General features: G+C 36.9%; 1 protein-coding gene across 3 annotated transcripts in view; it reads left to right on the top strand.

Moving 5' to 3' along the window:
- The window catches only part of AGO3 (argonaute RISC catalytic component 3), a 125,481-nt gene that overhangs the window by 32,385 nt on the left and 76,104 nt on the right, over nucleotides 1–16,992 (top strand). For 2 of the 3 annotated variants that reach the window (XM_004001795.6, XM_060393682.1), the window contains exons 3-4: nucleotides 10,488–10,608; nucleotides 16,190–16,398. In XM_004001795.6, the coding sequence (XP_004001844.1) occupies nucleotides 10,488–10,608; nucleotides 16,190–16,398 (330 nt within the window). Of the gene's footprint in view, nucleotides 1–5,383; nucleotides 5,449–10,487; nucleotides 10,609–16,189; nucleotides 16,399–16,992 lie in introns of all 3 variants that reach the window. The other variant, XM_042245406.2, reaches the window with a different exon arrangement.

Raw genomic sequence — 16,992 nt, forward strand, 5'->3', positions numbered from 1 at the left:
TGTATTAATAACTAAAAGTTAATTTTTAGAAGTATTATGACCTAGAGTGTAAAATCTGTAACTTGAGATTTTTATGCTCGTTTGTCCAACTACTAAATATATATCAGGGTAAATCTTCAGTAGGCTGTTAACGTACTTACTCAAAGTTGTTAAATAGTGAAATAGATGTGAAAATTGTATAGACAGCATGATTATAAAGGCAAGATCTACTTGTATAAAGATTTGAAGGAATCTTGAAATGGTAATAGAGTGATCAAATTTTTGATTTAATTTTCTTTCATAAATTAAACATTATCTTCCAGTCATTATATTAGGATGATTGTGCTTACTTACTCAGTCGTGTCAGTTGTGACTCTGCCACCCTTTGGACTGTAGCCTGTCAGTCTCATCTGTCCATGGGAGTTTTCAGGCAGGAATCCTGGAATGGGTTGCCATTTCCTTCTCCACAGGATCTTCCTGACCCAGGAATTGAACCTGCGTCTCCTATGTCTGCTGCATTGCAGGCGGATTCTTTACCTGTTACTAATCTATTACGATTAATGACATAGTGCTGAATATTTGTGCATATCGCATGCGGATGTAATATAATTCTGATGGTTGAATTTTAGAAGGAAAAAATAAATCTGTATTGAAAAGATTTTGGCTTTTATGTAGAAATCATCACAAGTCAGAGTGTTTGAAGAAACTCTCTTTTGTTATTAGGAATATTATTGACAGTGTTATTACTAGGGTAGTGTTCCAAGAAAGGGACATTCTTTTTTTAAATAGCAATTTTATTGATATACAATTCACACAGTACACAGTTCACTCATTTAAAATGTACAATTCAGTGTTATTTAGTATGTTTACAGTGATAGTGTACAACCATCACCCCAGTCATACTTTATTTAGAACATTTTCTCCTCTGCCAAAGAAATCTTGTACTCATTAGCAGCTACTCCCCATTTCCTCCCTCCGTGCATCCCTCCCTCCCTGCATCCCTGCGCAACACTAGCCTACTCTCTGGCTCTGTAGATTTGCCTTTTCTGGACATTTCAGTATAAATGGAATCATACAGTATGTGGCCTTTTGTGTGACTGACCTCTTTCATTTCACACGTTTTCACATAATGTTGTAACAGAAAGAAGTGAAAGTGTGAGTTGCCCAGTCGTGTCTGACTCTATGCAACCCCACAGACTGTAGTCCCCTAGTCTCCTCTGTCCATGGGATTCTCCAGGCAAGAATACTGGAGTTGGGTAGCCACTTCCTTCTCTGGGGATCTTCCTAACCCAGGGACTGGATCCTTGTCTACCTGAATTGCAGGCAGAGTCTGAGTTACCAGGGAAGTCCCTTAATGTTGTAGTATCTATTAGTATTTCATTACTTTTTATTACTCAGTCAGATTCCATTGTATGGATATTTTGTGTTTCTGTTCACTTGTTGGTGGACATGTGAGTTGTTTGCACTTTTTGGCTCTTAAGATTTATGTTGCTGTTTACATTCATGTTTTCATTTCTCTTGAGTGTATACCCAAGAGTGGAATCAAGTAGTAACTCAGTGTTTAATCTTTTGAGGAACTGCCAGAATCTTCCAAAGCAGATGCATCACTTTACATTCCTGATAGCAGTGTGTGGTGATTCCAGTTTCTCTATATCCTCATTAACATGTTATCTGTCTTTTTCACTAGCTATCTTAGTAAGTCTTGAGTAGTATCGCGTTGTTACTTTGATTTACATTTCCCTGATGGCTAATGATGTTAGGCATCTTTTTGTGTACTTATTGGCTATTTGTGTATTTTTAGAGAAATGTCTGTCTAAGTCTTTTGCCTATTTTTAAATTAAATCATTTGCCTATTTTGTTACTAAGTTGTAGGAATTCTTTATACCTTATCAGATAAGATGATTTGCAAAAGTTTCTCCTTTTGTGCACCTTGCCTCTTTTACTTCCTTTTAAAATTTTTTATTTTTCTTGCAATTGAGATATAGTTGATTTACAATACTATATTAGTTTCAGATGTACTACATAATGATTAGACATTTAATAGATTATATTCCATATAAAGTTATTATATAAAATATTGGCTGTATTCCTTTTGCATTTTCACTTTCTTTGAAACACATTTTTATTTTGATGAAATCATTATTTTTTCTTTTGTCAGCTGTTCTTTTGGTGTGTTTTGAGGGGTATACTTCTGATTAAAATGATTTAGAAGACATACCCAAAAAAACACTGCCAGTGAAAAGTAAATGGTTTAGTTTTGCATGTTCAGCTGTCTTGGGAAACTATACCATGCAAAATGCATCACTTTTAGAAAGCAAGTTTTATTCGCCTTGTTAGTTGTTAGTCACTTGTAAGTAGCATCTAAATAAATTACTCACTAATCTTTTGGCTGATATTCCTACAATATATTTGAAATTCAAAGGTATTTTTCAAAGATACTGTTGTAATAAAGATATGTCTAAACATAGGGACTAGTAGGTAGGGTTTGTTTTTAACATCTATCCGTTTGAGTAGATTTAAATTACAATAACAGCTGTATAGTATTCCATTGTAGGATGTGCCTTGATTGTTTACTTCTAGCCTGCTCCTTTTTTTTTTCTTAGACTGAGTTAATTTAAAGCAGTTATCTGAATGTGCTATATCACTGTACCAATTAAGAATGCTATTGGTACTAGATTTCAACATTTATGGATCTGACTAGAACTATAATTCTAAATCCTACAGTAACTTTAAAAAACTTAAAGATCGTTTTTAAAATCTTCCCTATGTTTTCTTAACTGTTGAATTTATTATGCATCTGTTTTGTGTCAGGCACTGTGCTAAGCTCTGGGGATAATAAGATAAATAAGACATGATTCCTGCCAAGGATTTTGTAGTCTGTGTAGAGTGACAAGTTCTGTGAGATGTGTGGAGTACTGATTCCCAATTTTGGTTATGGAGGTAAATAGAGCAGATGACATGCTATCTGAGCTGAATAGTTACCTGGTGGAGCAGGGAAAGAATATTCCGTATAGAGAACATGAGTAAAGGTATGACATGTTTATGTAACAGAAATTGGCCAGTATAAATAGAGTAGATAGAGTTTGAAAAGTTGGCCAGGGAATAGGTTCTAAAGGATCTTAAATCCATGGTGCTGCTGCTGCTGAGTCGCTTCAGTCGTGTCTGACTCTGTGCGACCCCATAGACGGCAGCCCACCAGGCTCCCCCGTCCCTGGGATTCTCCAGGCAAGAACACTGGAGTGGGTTGCCTAAGGCTTGTGAATTCAGAAAGAGTAGAGAGCCATATTCCCATGGATAGAGGAGCCTGGTGGGCAACAGTCCATGGGGTTGCAAAGAGTCAGCCACGATTGAGTGACTTCACACACTCATTCAGCAATAAATAAACATATTTACTTATACACAGAATTTAATTTTTAATAATTAAAAATTATACTACTATTTTAACTTTGTGTAACTATGAAAAAATTAAAGGTGGAAAACAGTATTTGAAATAAACTAAGACTATAGTAATTTGAAATGTTCTGATTTCTGTACCAGAAATCTGATAGAATATGTGCTACACACTTGAACAGAAAAAAGTTACAGCTTGCTGAAAATGCATGAATGAGTGAGAGTTTCACTGTTAACTCATATTAAAGAAATCCCATTATTCCCTTAGGATTTCCTGTGTACCTACCTGTGCTGTTACACCTGGCCATCTCATGTGGACTGAGGGCACCAGTGTCAATCTCTGTTTGTGAATATTAGTCCACCTTGATTAGTAATTGTTAGATGAAAATTAAATATAAATACTCCTAACGATTTTTTCTCATACTCCAGCATACCCCCTAGCACCTCTAGTACTTGCTTTTTTAAATTTGAAGTATAGTTGATTTATAACATGAGTTTCAGGTGTATAGCTTAGTGATTCAGTATTTTTTGCAATTATATGTCATTATAGTTTATTAAAAGATAATGGTTATAATTCCCTGTGCTGTCCTCATGCTGATCTGTTTAATATTTTATGCTGCTGCTGCAGCTGTTTACTCACTAATTTGTGTCCAACTTTTTGTGACCCCATGGACTATAGCCAACTAGGTTCCTCTGTCCATGGGATTTCCCAGGTGAGACTACTGTAGTGGCTTGCCATTTCCTTTTCCAGGGGATCTTCCCAACCCAGGGATCAAACGCACATCTCCTGCACTGCAGGCAGATTCTTTACCACTGAGCCACCAGGGAAGAGGTGGTAGTTAAAAGCTAGGGAGAGTGCATAGAGTCAAGATAAGAAGACTGAGAATAGATTCCTGGGATAAGACTCAGGTTTGTCAATGAAGACACTCAGGAGATTGGAAAGGTAGGAAAACCAGGACAAAGTAGAAGGTGTTTCAGAGAACGTCAGTCGAGTATCATGATTTTCAAGGCTAGATCACAGTTGCAGATGCTCAAAGAAGCCAGGAATATAGAGACTGAAAAGAGGCTATGTTTGAAGAAGTCAATGGTGGTCTGAAGGAGAGTGTTGTAGAGGAGAATTGTTAGTTAAGCCACCTTGAGTTTAAAATCTGTTACTCAATCTAGTCTGTCTGTCGTTTATGAATACTAGAAGTGTTTACTAGATTAACTATTGTGGTTATATAAGGTTATGAAAGAATTCACACCCATGTGAACTGGCAGTAAAGATAGTTTATGGTGAAATGCTCTGATGTAGTATGAATTTTGTAAAATATTAAAAATTTGATCTAAAGTATAACTCTGTATCTTTAAACTTTATCTTGATGCAAAAGTATTTATTGGCTACCCTCTCTGCTACTTAGCACAGAGGTATGAGCTAAATTAGAAGTTGGAAGGATACTAAGAGAGGCTATCAGCTGTTTTCATTGTGTTTTATAAACCACTGGGTGATTTTAGCATCTTGTTATATCTTGACAGTATTGTTATACCCTCTCCAGTATTCTTGCCTGTAGAATCCTCATGGACAGAGGAGCCTGGGGCTACAGTCCATGGGGTCACATAGTCGGACACGACTGAGTGACTCAGCACAGCGCATACTTTAGCCATCTTCCTTTATTCTGTCTGTGCTATAGTCACAGATAAATTTATTAGCTGGGAATACTAAATTAAGGTGAAAAGTCACTTTAGAGGAATATATTATTTCATGCCTAAAGACTAAATGTAATATTTATCTCTCCTAAAGACTAATGTAATATTTCACATTCTACCTTTAGGGAGTAGAAAATTAAGAGGTACTTAAAAATGAGATGAATGAAGATGGGTGTCTGTGAGTTTATAGTAACAATTAACAGGAAAGGAAAATAATTTCCTCTCCTCCTTTTTATGTTAAAATTTCCCTCTCCTACCATTTTTCTGTTGTATGAGTCAGGTGATAAAGTGGAACTTACTGAAACCAATATTAAATTTTACTTTACAGTCTGTGCACCAGAGCATGATGGAATCAAAAGACTTGGTACCAGAATGTAGGAAGTGGTGGTTGAGGTAAGAGTGGGAAGGTAGGCTGTAGCCCTTTGTAAGACCTAATGTACTCAGGTAGGTTCCATTTTTTGTAGTGATTGCCAGATATTCTTCAGAATTTAAAAATTGTATCCCGAGGTTCCTCAGAAATGCATCATATTATTCTTTGCAAGAATTCTTCCTTCTTCAGACTAAGGTTATTAGTAAAAGGAAGCCACTGAAAAGTGGTGAGAAGTTCTTACTCCCAATTATTTAGATTTTCTTTCCTGCATGCTTTTTTAGAAGTTAAAATATTTTATATATTTTGGTTATTGTAGCTTTACTTTTTATTGTAAGCTAAGAAGCTGGCTTAACAATACACACTTAAAATGTTGTTCTGAAATTTCTACATTTGAACAAAAGACCCCCCCCCCGCCCCCGATTGTTATAATAAAAGGCTAATGCTCCCCAACTACAGTATGGAGAAAATTCCATTCACAGTTTCTGTTAATCACCAGCATTCATTCTTTGTATTATTTACAGTATTTGATGCTGGTACATTATAATGTATCCATTAGTTGTTTGGAAGAGTTCAGTATATCAGTATAATTCTTGAAGCACGTGTTTGAGATAACTATGCTTAAATTTTTATATAAAAATAATACCATTCACATTTACTTTTTTCCCCCAGGGTACTTTCACTGATATCGCACATCATCCCTATAACAGTCCAAGACTATTACCTCAGTTTTATTGGTAAAGGAACTAAATTTAGAGAGGCGAAGTAAATTTCCTAACAATTTAGTGGCAGAATGAGACTAAAACCTCTTGTCTGCTTATTTTTTCTCCAGTAGTTATGTTACCACATATTATAAAGATTTTTCAGATTGGCCATTTCTCAGTTCAGACTTTCTTCATAATTCAGTGAGTACTTCTGCTGCTCTAGCTGACTAGATGACGAGATAAATTAGTATTTTGGAGAGCTTTTCCTCTAGTTTTACATCCCTTCCGGATGGACATTCTGATAAACTACCCGTTGCCACTGTATCATTTGAGATAAAAAGCGAAAAGTTGCAGTCCCTGGATTTGTCAGTTTGTTAACTTGAATAATAAAATTCCATTAAAAGTCAAATACATCATTTAATTACATTGTATTAGTGAGAGGTTAAAGTTAAAATTGCTCAATGTGTCTATAATTCTAATACCATTCTGTAAAGACTCTGAAGTCTTGAGTTCAAATCAGTTTTTGGTGTAATTAATCACAAAGGAGTCTCTGTATGTTATATTATGATAAAATCTACAATTTCATATTTGATATTCTCTTAATTAAATTTTACTGTTAGAGGGGATTGTAGACATTATACATTTCTATCTTCTAGTTGGTATCTTCCCTTACATAACTGCTCCTTGAACATTTCTAGCAAGGATGAACTCAGGTACTTTATGAGATAGTGTAAACCACTTGTGAATAACTCTGGTGGTTAGAAAATGTTGGAAATTTTTGTTGCAAAATACTGCTTCTTATACTTTCCAACTATTTGTCTGATTTCTGTCCTCCCATACAAGGAAGATACTCAGGTTTTCACATGACAGTCTGTCAAAATAACTGAAGACTTCTCTAATTTCCTTTGACTCCTTCCTATTTCCAGACTAAGAGTCTTTACTTTGATTTACTTTTATTTATATTATGTGAGGTTCGGTCAGAATTATCTTCTTCTGCTTGTGTTTCATCTGTTAGGGTCTTAAGTTTTTTTCCAAATTGAACAGAGTACTCCAGAATTTGAAATGACCTGTGTAATAGATGGTGGGAAGGTTACCTGCCTTATACTGGCTATTTAAATATATGCAACCTGAGTTCTTTAATTTTGAAGAAACTGCATCACAATATTAGTTCATTTGGGGATTATAGTCATCTAAAGCTTCCTTGGTGGCTCAGATGGTAAAAAAATCTGCATGCAGTGCAGGATACCTGGGTTCTATCCCTGGATTGGAAACACCTCCTGGAGGAGGGCATGGCAACAAACTCCAGTACTCTTGCCTGGAGAATCCCATGGACAGAGGAGCCTGGCGGGCTGTAGTCCATGGGGTCACAAAAAGTCAGACACAACTGACTGACTAAGCAGAACACAAAGCCCTTTTGCATGAAAGCAGTGGATAAGTTCAGATCCTTTCATTTACTTTTATTGCCATTGAACTTTTCAAACATAAGTGTTTGGACTTTACAGTTATCGTTATTATATTTCACCTTCATTTATTTAGTTTATGTTGCAATTTGTCTGTAGCTTTTAACATTACTAATTTGTTTTTGGCATACTAGCCTTTCTTGTGTTTGTATCATTTGAGAGTTTCTTAACCAACAGATATTTTTTGATTACTTATTATAGGGCACTAGATATGTTTCTTTTGCTTATTGTATTAATAGTTTGGGTGTGGGGGAGAACTTTACAGATTTATTTTGATAAATGTTTCCATGAATATCCAAGTTAACTTAGAGAGAGAAAAGGAACTTGCCCTGCCCCATATTATAATTTAATAAAACACCCAGTAATCATGGAATCGTACGATACTGGTCCAGGAACAGACAAGTAGACCACGGGGACAACATAGAAAACTCAGTTCAGAACTTAAGATCAACTGTTCTTATAAATTGATCAGTTAAGTATAGACTGTTTAGTAGACAGTGTGGGAAAACTGATTCACCGTATGGAGAAAAAATTGAATTCTTACATAATACTATTTATAAAGAAGAACCTAAGATGGATTAGTGACCAACATAAGATAAATAAAATTAATAAAGCATAATGTATCTTTGTGACTTAATATTAGCAAAGTATTTCTTAAAACCTTAAAAAATGAAATCATAAGTTGAAGAAATCGAGTCATTTGATGATACATCATTAACGTTTTCAGTTCAGTAAATACATGGACATTGTTAATAGCAGATAACATTTGAGGGGAAGATATTTGCAACAACTAAACCTGTTAATGAAACAATATTAGAATAGCAAAGAAACTCCTTCAGTTCAATGAGAAGACTGGCACCCCAATAGAAAATGAGCAGAGGAAATAAACAGGGAGTCCACAGAAGTAGAGAAATAGGACCCTCCAGGAGGATGGTTTAGTGCAGGCATTCTGAAGAGCAGTTTGGCAATTCTTCATCATTTAGTTGATAAAATTCTCTTGGACCTAGCAGTTCTGTTCCTCAGTGTATATAGCCACAGATTATTCTCACAAGTTCATAAAGGGACATAGAAGGAGATAATGCCTTGCAGCAGTGTCTTGGTAGCTGACTGTTAAAGATACTGAGTCTGTATTGCTGGGGGACCAGATAGACAACATGTAGAGTTCAGTTCAGTTCAGTCGCTCAGTTGTGTCTGACTTTGTGACCCCCTTGGACTGCAGCACGCCAGGCTTCTCTGTCCATCACCAACTCTTGGAGCTTACTCAAACTCATGTCCATCGAGTCGGTGATGCCATCCAGCCATATTATCCTCTGTTGTCCCCTTCTCCTCCTGCCTTCAGTCTTTCCCAGCATCAGGGTCTTTTCAAATGAGTCAGTTCTTTGCATTAGGTGTCCAAAGTATTGGAGTTTCAGCTTCAGCATCAGTCCTTCTAATGAATATTCAGGACTGATTTTCTTTAGGATGGACTGGTTGGATCTCCTTGCTGTCCAAGGAACCCTCAAGAGCATCAATCAGAAACAATGAACTAAGTGTCCCACAGCAATGTAAATAGATTTTAAAAACCTTATGCAGAGGGTAAAGCTGGAATGGTGTACAAACAGAAGGATGTTCATCAAACATATTAGAGAAAATAATTTATTGAGAAGAATGGGGATAGGGAAATGGATATGGAAGGAAAAGAGTCAGTTAGGGGTCTTAATGGATGAATGATGATAATGTGGCAATGAACCGAGGAGTGTGATTAACTTAACCTTTTGTATCTGGAGAGTAAAAGTGAGGTTTGGAGGCTCATGTGGCAGTGGTATAAAAGTTGGGCCAGAGAAGAAAAAACTAGAGGCCTAAAAATTAAAATAATCCAGGTAGTAGGACATGAGGTTTTACGTTGGCGGTAATTGGAATAGAAAGGAAAAGAGTGGTGCAAGAAATACTTGCAAAATAAAATTCAAAGTTGAGGGAAATAGAAACTTTGAGCGTTTGGAAAGTTTCTCTGGGTGTCAAATCAGCTTAATTTTGTTCTAGAAAATGCTTCTTTCTCCTTTCTCTTCTATTTGACTGGGCTAGAATTGAAAATTTTTTTCTCATCCTTTTAAATGTACTATAAATTATATTTAGTACTATGTGAATATACTGTCATTGTAATATATTTAGATTATATAAACAAAATAAAAAATCATTCTTTTCTTCACTTCTTTCTCCAGAGGTAACTAACCATTGTATCTGTGTGGTACATACCCTTCTAGATATTTTTCTCCTGCTTTTACAGATTATGTGCGTGTAAAAATAAATTTGATTTGTGGATATTTGGTGTTATTCTCTCTATAATCTGCAATTTTTTTAATGTCTAAAAAACTTTTAAAGTATCTTTCCATGTAAGTATATGGGATAAAAATATTCGCTGGGTAAAAAACAGAGGTTTCAAAACCTTTTTATTGGCTAGATACCATTGGAATGGGATGGAGGGGTACAGAGTACAGGTGTGTTTATTGCTCTTAAAATCTCACAGTCTAGTACAAGTATATAATACTAATACTACAGTGAAGTAAGTGTTCTAATAGATATATGTACTAGGTGCTGTTTGAGCACGAAGGAAAGAGCACCATATTCTTTGATAAATGTGTCAGTTAGTGCTTAGATGGTGAAAGGGATTTTAGATCATCTATAAGGATAATATTTTGCAGGTCACCTGTGTCCCAGAATAATTAAGTGATTCACTGGAGTCATTTCCAGAAATCAGTCTTTCTGGTATCCTAAACTATAATCCAGAAGGGAAAATCTTTGTCATGTATAATGATCTTTTAGAATTTTGTGACAGCTTTAAATAGTGTAAGAAACTACTTTAGTTAAGATTTTTGTATTTCATCATGCAGAGGATTATATTTATGCATTTTTTCCCTTTCTTAGGGAGGTGGTTGACTCAATGGTTCAGCATTTTAAAGTGACTATATTTGGGGACCGTAGACCAGTTTATGATGGAAAAAGAAGCCTTTACACAGCCAATCCACTTCCTGTGGCAACTACAGGGGTAAGATGCTAAGATGCGTTCCTTTATCAGAAAACTATACATTTGCAGTGTCTTTTAAATGCATTTATGACCATTTTATTATGGTCTGTATGTATCATTTATCAGTTTTAACATGTTATTTTTAAATAATTTCAAACTTAAAGTTGTAAGATTCATGCAGAGAACTCATGTATACCCAAATTCATTAGCATTCTTAAAGTTTACCGTTTGTTTTATCATTCTCTTTTTTTCTTTTGCTCTCTTTGTGTCTATAGAGACAGCTATATATAAAGATACATATACATACTTATTTCTTCTTGAACCATTCAAGAGTAGGTTTCGTACATTATACCCTTTAGTGTGTTTTTCCTAAGAACAAGCATAAAAACCATAGTACAGTTACCAACTTCCCTACATTTTATGTCGGTAAATTTTTGTCTGATCTGCCCTTAGTCCAGTTTTCTCATTTGTTCCAGTGATGTCCTTTAGCACTTTTTTCCCTTTAGTATAGAATCTAATCCAAGTTCCTGAATGTATTTACTTTTTTCTTAACTTATTTATTTTTAATTGAGGATAATTACAATGTTGTGTTGGTTTCTGCCATACCTGAATGTATTTAAATGTCATGTCTTCTTTGTTCTGGAAAATTTACCAGCCTTTTTTTTTTTTTTTCTTTTATGAAATTAGCATGGTTGAAGATTATAGCCAAGTTATTTTGTAGGATGTCCCTCTGTGTTTTTCTGGAGCTTCTTCTTGATTAGATTCTGATTGAGGTTTTTGGGCAGGAAAATTGCATAAGTGTTCTTTCCTTATAGTGTATCATATCAGGAGGCACATAATATGTATTTGTTTCACTAATGGTGAGGTTAACTTTGATCACTTGGTAAAGCTGGTATCTGCCATGTTTCTCCTTTCAAGTTATTCTTCCTTATGTGGGGAATAGAGTTTAGTTTAGTTTTTTTTTTTTAAATTATAATTGTGGTAAAGTATATGTTTAAGCTGGTTTTAGAAAAGGCAGAGGAACCAGAGATCAAATTCCCAACATCTGCTAGATCATCGAAAAAGCAAGAGAGCTCCAGAAAAATATCTATTTCTGCTTTATTGACTATGCCAAAACCTTTGACTGTGTGGATCACAATAAACTGTGGAAAATTCTGAAAGAGATGGGAATACCAGAGCACCTGACCTACCTCTTGAGAAACCTAATAGCAGGTCAGGAAGCAACAGTTAGAACTGGACATGGAACAACAGACTGGTTCCAAATAGGAAAAGGAGTACGTCAAGGCTGTATATTGTCACCCTGCTTATTTAACTTCTATGCAGAGGACATCATGAGAAATGCTGGGCTGGAAGAAGCACAAGCTGGAATCAAGATTGCCAGGAGAAATATCAATAACCTCAGATATGCAGATGACACTACCCTTATGGCAGAAAGTGAAGAAGAACTAAAAAGCCTCTTGATGACAGTAAAAGTGGAGAGTGAAAAAGTCGGCTTAAAGCTCAACATTCAGAAAATGAAGATCATGGCATCTGGCCCCATCACTTCATGGAAAATAGATGGGGAAACAGTGGAAACAGTGTCAGACTTTATTTTTTTGGGCTCCAAAATCACTGCAGATGGTTATTGCAGCCATAAAATTAAAAGACGCTTACTCCTTGGAAGGAAAGTTATGACCAACCTAGATAGTATATTCAAAAGCAGAGACATTACTTTGCCAACAGAGGTCCGTCTAGTCAAGACTGTGGTTTTTCCTGTGGTCATGTATGGATGTGAGAGTTGGACTGTGAAGAAAGCTGAGCACTGAGGAATTGATGCTTTTGAACTGTGGTGTTGGGGAAGACTCTTGAGAGTCCCTTGGACTGCAAGGAGATCCAACCAGTCCATCCTAAAGGAGATCAGTCCTAGGTGTTCATTGAAAGGAATGATGCTAAAGCTGAAACTGCAATACTTTGGCCACCTCATGCAAAGAATTGCCTCATTGGAAAAGACTCTGATGCTAGGAGGGATTGGGGCAGGAGGAGAAGGGGACGACAGAGGATGAGATGGCTGGATGGCATCACTGACTCGATGGACATGAGTTTGGGTAAACTCCAGGAGTTGGTGATGGACAGGGAGGCCTGGCGTGCTGTGATTCATGGGGTCTCAAAGAGTTGGACGCAACTGAGCGACTGAACTTTGAACATATATAACGTTGGGCTTCCCTCGTGGCTCGGTGGTAAAGAATCTGCCCGCAGTGCAGGAGCTGCAGGAGCTGTGGATTTGATCCCTGGGTCGGAAGCTCCCCTGGAGGAGGACATGGCAACCCACTCCAGTATTCTTGCCTGGAGAATCCCATGGACAGAGGAATCTGGTGGGCAACAGTCCATGGGATCGCAGAGTTGGACACAAATGAAGCGACTTAGCACGCATGTACACACAAATAATATTATCATCTGAGCAATAAATTTTAAGATATGGTTCAATGGCAAAGTACATTCACAACCATTGCCAGCGTAAATCTCCATCTTATAAAACTGAAACTCTGTACCCGTGAGACACTTAACTATCCATTTTCCCTCCCTCAGTCCCTGGCAACCATCATTCTACTTACTGGCTTTATGAATTTGACCTCTCTCAGTACCTCATTTAAGTGGAATCATACAGTATTTTGTGTTTTGTGATTGGTTTATTTCACTTAGCGTAATATTCTCAGGGTTCATCCATGTTGTTGTGTCAGAATTTCCTCCTTTTTAAGGCTGAATTGTATCCCATTGTATGTATATACCACATTTTACTTATCCATTCATCTGTTGATGGACATTTGGTTGCTTTCCCATTTGAATGTGAGTTTACTGTCAGTTCAGTTCAGTTCAGTCGCTCAGTCGTGTCCGACTCTTTGTGACCCCATGAATCGCAGCACGCCAGGCCTCCCTGTCCATCACCATCTCCCGGAGTTCACTCAAACTCAAGTCCGTCGAGTCGGTGATGCCATCCAGCCATCTCATCCTCTGTCGTCCCCTTCTCCTCCTGCACCCAATCCCTCCCAGCATCAGAGTCTTTTCCAATGAGTCAGCTCTTCGCATGAGGTGGCCAAAGTACTGGAGCTTCAGCTTTAGCATCATTCCCTCCAAAGAACACCCAGGGCTGATCTTTACTCTGCTGCTAAGTCGCTTCAGTTGTGTCCCACTCTGTGCGACCCCATAGATGGCAGCCCATGAGGCTCCCCCTTCCCTGGGATTCTCCAGGCAAGAACACTGGAGTGGGTTGCCATTTCCTTCTCCAATGCATGAAAGTGAAAAGTGAAAGTGAAGTCACTCAGTCATGTCCGACTCTTAGCGACCCCATGGACTGTGGCCCACCAGGCTCCTCCATCCATGGGATTTTCCAGGCAAGAGTGCTGGAGTGGGGTGCCATTGCCTTCTCCGTCCTTTACTCTAGGGACCTCATATAAGTGGAGCCATACAGTATTTGTCCTTTGTCTCTGGCTTCTTTTACTTAGCATAATGTCGTACAAACTGTACCATTTTACGTTTCCATCAGCAGTGTACAAGGGTTCCAAATACTTGACACCTTTGCCAACATTTGTTTGTTTATCAGTTTTTGATAGTTGTCATTCTAATGAGTGTGAGGTAATATCTCATTATGGTTTTGATTTGAATTTACCTAATGACTGCTGAGCAACTGAACTGAATGACTAATGAAGAACACCCTTTCCTATGCTTATCGGCCTTTTCTGTATCTTCTTTGGAGAAATGTGTATTCAACTCTTTTGCCTATTTTTTAATTGGGTTATTTGGTTTTGTTGTTGTTGAGTCTTAGGAACTCTGTATGTATTCCTATGGGATATATGTTTTAAAATATTTTCTCATATTCCATAGGTTATTTTTCCACTATGTTGATTTTATTCTTTGCACCAAAGTTTTAAGAAAGGGAGATACTTTTAAGCACTTATAGAAAGTGCTTGAAGTGCTCAAAGCTTGTTTCTTTTGATTATCTTTAAACTTACAAAGATAGTTAATAAAGGAGATACTTTTAAGAATCCTGATTCTCACTAGACTTTTATTAACTGATGATTCTTGCTTGGAAGGATGATTATTATATAACAATGGTTGTTTTTCTAATTCTGTCATTCCTTCTACATTAATAATTGGTATTCTACTGTAAGGGAGCACATTCTCTCCTCTTCTGTGTATTTATCCTTATTTATTTGCCCCGATTGTCCCAGGTTTGGCCTGCAGGAGCCCGTTTAAATTTGTGTGCTGTCATGATACAGCTTTTTTTTCTTGAGTACTTCCTTATTTTTGGACCCAAGATATTCCAGGTTCATCTTATGTTTTCCCTCTGATAGTCCTGCAACTAGCCATATCTCAAAGGTACGCTGGTTTCTTTTAGTTGAGGAATACAATTTAGAAACCAAAGTCTTGTCACTGGATATGCTCATTGCTGAGTTCAAACTGATTCTACTAGTTCTAGTCTATCCCCACTGGATTCTTCCTTTACTCCCTATGTTGCATATTTGTAACTTTCTTTTCCCTTAAACCCCTGACTCCACAAAATATCACCACTTTTATGTGTTTATTGAGTCATACAGTACATATAAAATAGTTTCTGAATTACTACATGATGTCACTGTAGAAGAGAAGGCAATGGCACCCCACTCCAGTACTCTTGCCTGGAAAATCCCATGGACGGAGGAGCCTGGTGGGCTACAGTCCATGGGGTCACTAAGAGTCAGACACGACTGAGCGACTTCACTTTCACTTTTCACTTTCATGCATTGGAGAAGGAAATGGCAACCCACTCCAGTGTTCTTGCCTGGGGAATTCCAGGGACGGGGGAGCCTGGTGGGCTGCCATCTGTGGGGTTGCACAGAGTTGGACACGACTGAAGCGACTTAGCAGCAGCAGCCACTATAGAAAACAAATCTGATAGTGGGAACTTAAGGCTTTATTTTGTATGCAGTTCTTTCCCGCTCACCCCTCTCCCACACCTCTAACTGAAAGTGTAGTCAACATATATTGTTATGTTCAGAAGTTTTGCATTAGTGTTTTTTTTTTAATATTCTTTCAATCTGGCTGTTATTTGTTTGAATTGCATTTGGTTTCATTTGATTTTGTATCTATTCAATTTTAGCTTTTCCTCTCCATCTTTGTCTTTTTGTTGTTGTTGTAGGACTTAATTTAACATGCTTCCAAAAATCAAAACTACACTGGAAAATATGCTCAGAATTGTTAATCTCTCACTTATTTCTTCCAGTCTTTTCCTTCCTATCCTTTGAAAGTTAGCTGCTTTTTCTTGTTTCTGATTCATGCTTGCTGTTTCTTTTTACAAAAATAATACTTGCTTTTTTACCAATATTGCTTAGAAGTTATTCCATAGCAGTTCCAACCGGTCTTCCTCATCCTTTTTTTTTTATAGTGCCTAAATGGGCATTTAAGTCATTTCCATGTTTTTCAGTGACAAAGAGTGCTAGCGCAAATGACTTACTGACATTTTAGTCTATTGATTTGACATTGAGATTGGTTATTTTTTTGTATTTGTCTTTCTCTTAAATATTTAAACTTAAAAACAGTTGTATTTATCTTTTAAACTTTTACCAATTGACTCTTTTCCCATCAACAGGTGGATTTAGATGTTACTTTACCTGGAGAAGGTGGAAAAGACCGACCTTTCAAAGTGTCAATCAAATTTGTCTCTCGGGTGAGTTGGCACCTACTCCATGAAGTACTGACAGGACGGACCTTGCCCGAACCACTGGAATTAGACAAGCCAATCAGCACTAACCCTGTCCATGCCGTTGACGTGGTGCTACGACATCTGCCCTCCATGAAGTGGGTGCTTCTGGCTTTTTTTTTTTTTCCTTTTTAGATTTTAAGTAGGAAAGCTGTCTTCTGAAGAATAGGTCTTGTAGTCTTTCCTTGGCTAACCTTCAGATGTTGTATATTTTGATTATCTCAGTTGAGGAATAGCATCCATACCAATTCAATGACAGAAGTAAGTTACATAAAATTTTCTGACTTAAGAAAGTAAGTGTACATCATTACTTAGCTATTCTGTTGGGTATTTTTCAGAAAAAAAATGTCTAACCCTTTTTCTTAGGAGCTATCCATCTTGAGTAACTGATACATTTTCAGTTTTAGTATTTTAGTTAAATCACTTTGTCTTAAAGGTGATTTCATTATTTTTATAATAGTATCAAATTATGTTGAAATTATTACTCTTTTAATCATATTAGCATCTCACACATGTATATATGTATCTTTGTGTATATGTAAAGGATCAGTGTGTCTTTTTAAATAAAAATATTGTCTTGAGACTTCTTGGCAGTCCAGTCAGACTCTGCGCTTTCAATTCAGGGGACATGGGTTCAATCCCAGGTCAGGGAAATAAGATCCCACATGCTGCACAGTGTGGCCAAAGAAGAA

This window comes from Ovis aries, chromosome 1 (genome assembly GCF_016772045.2).
Source record: "Ovis aries strain OAR_USU_Benz2616 breed Rambouillet chromosome 1, ARS-UI_Ramb_v3.0, whole genome shotgun sequence".
Classification (NCBI taxonomy): domain Eukaryota; kingdom Metazoa; phylum Chordata; class Mammalia; order Artiodactyla; family Bovidae; genus Ovis; species Ovis aries.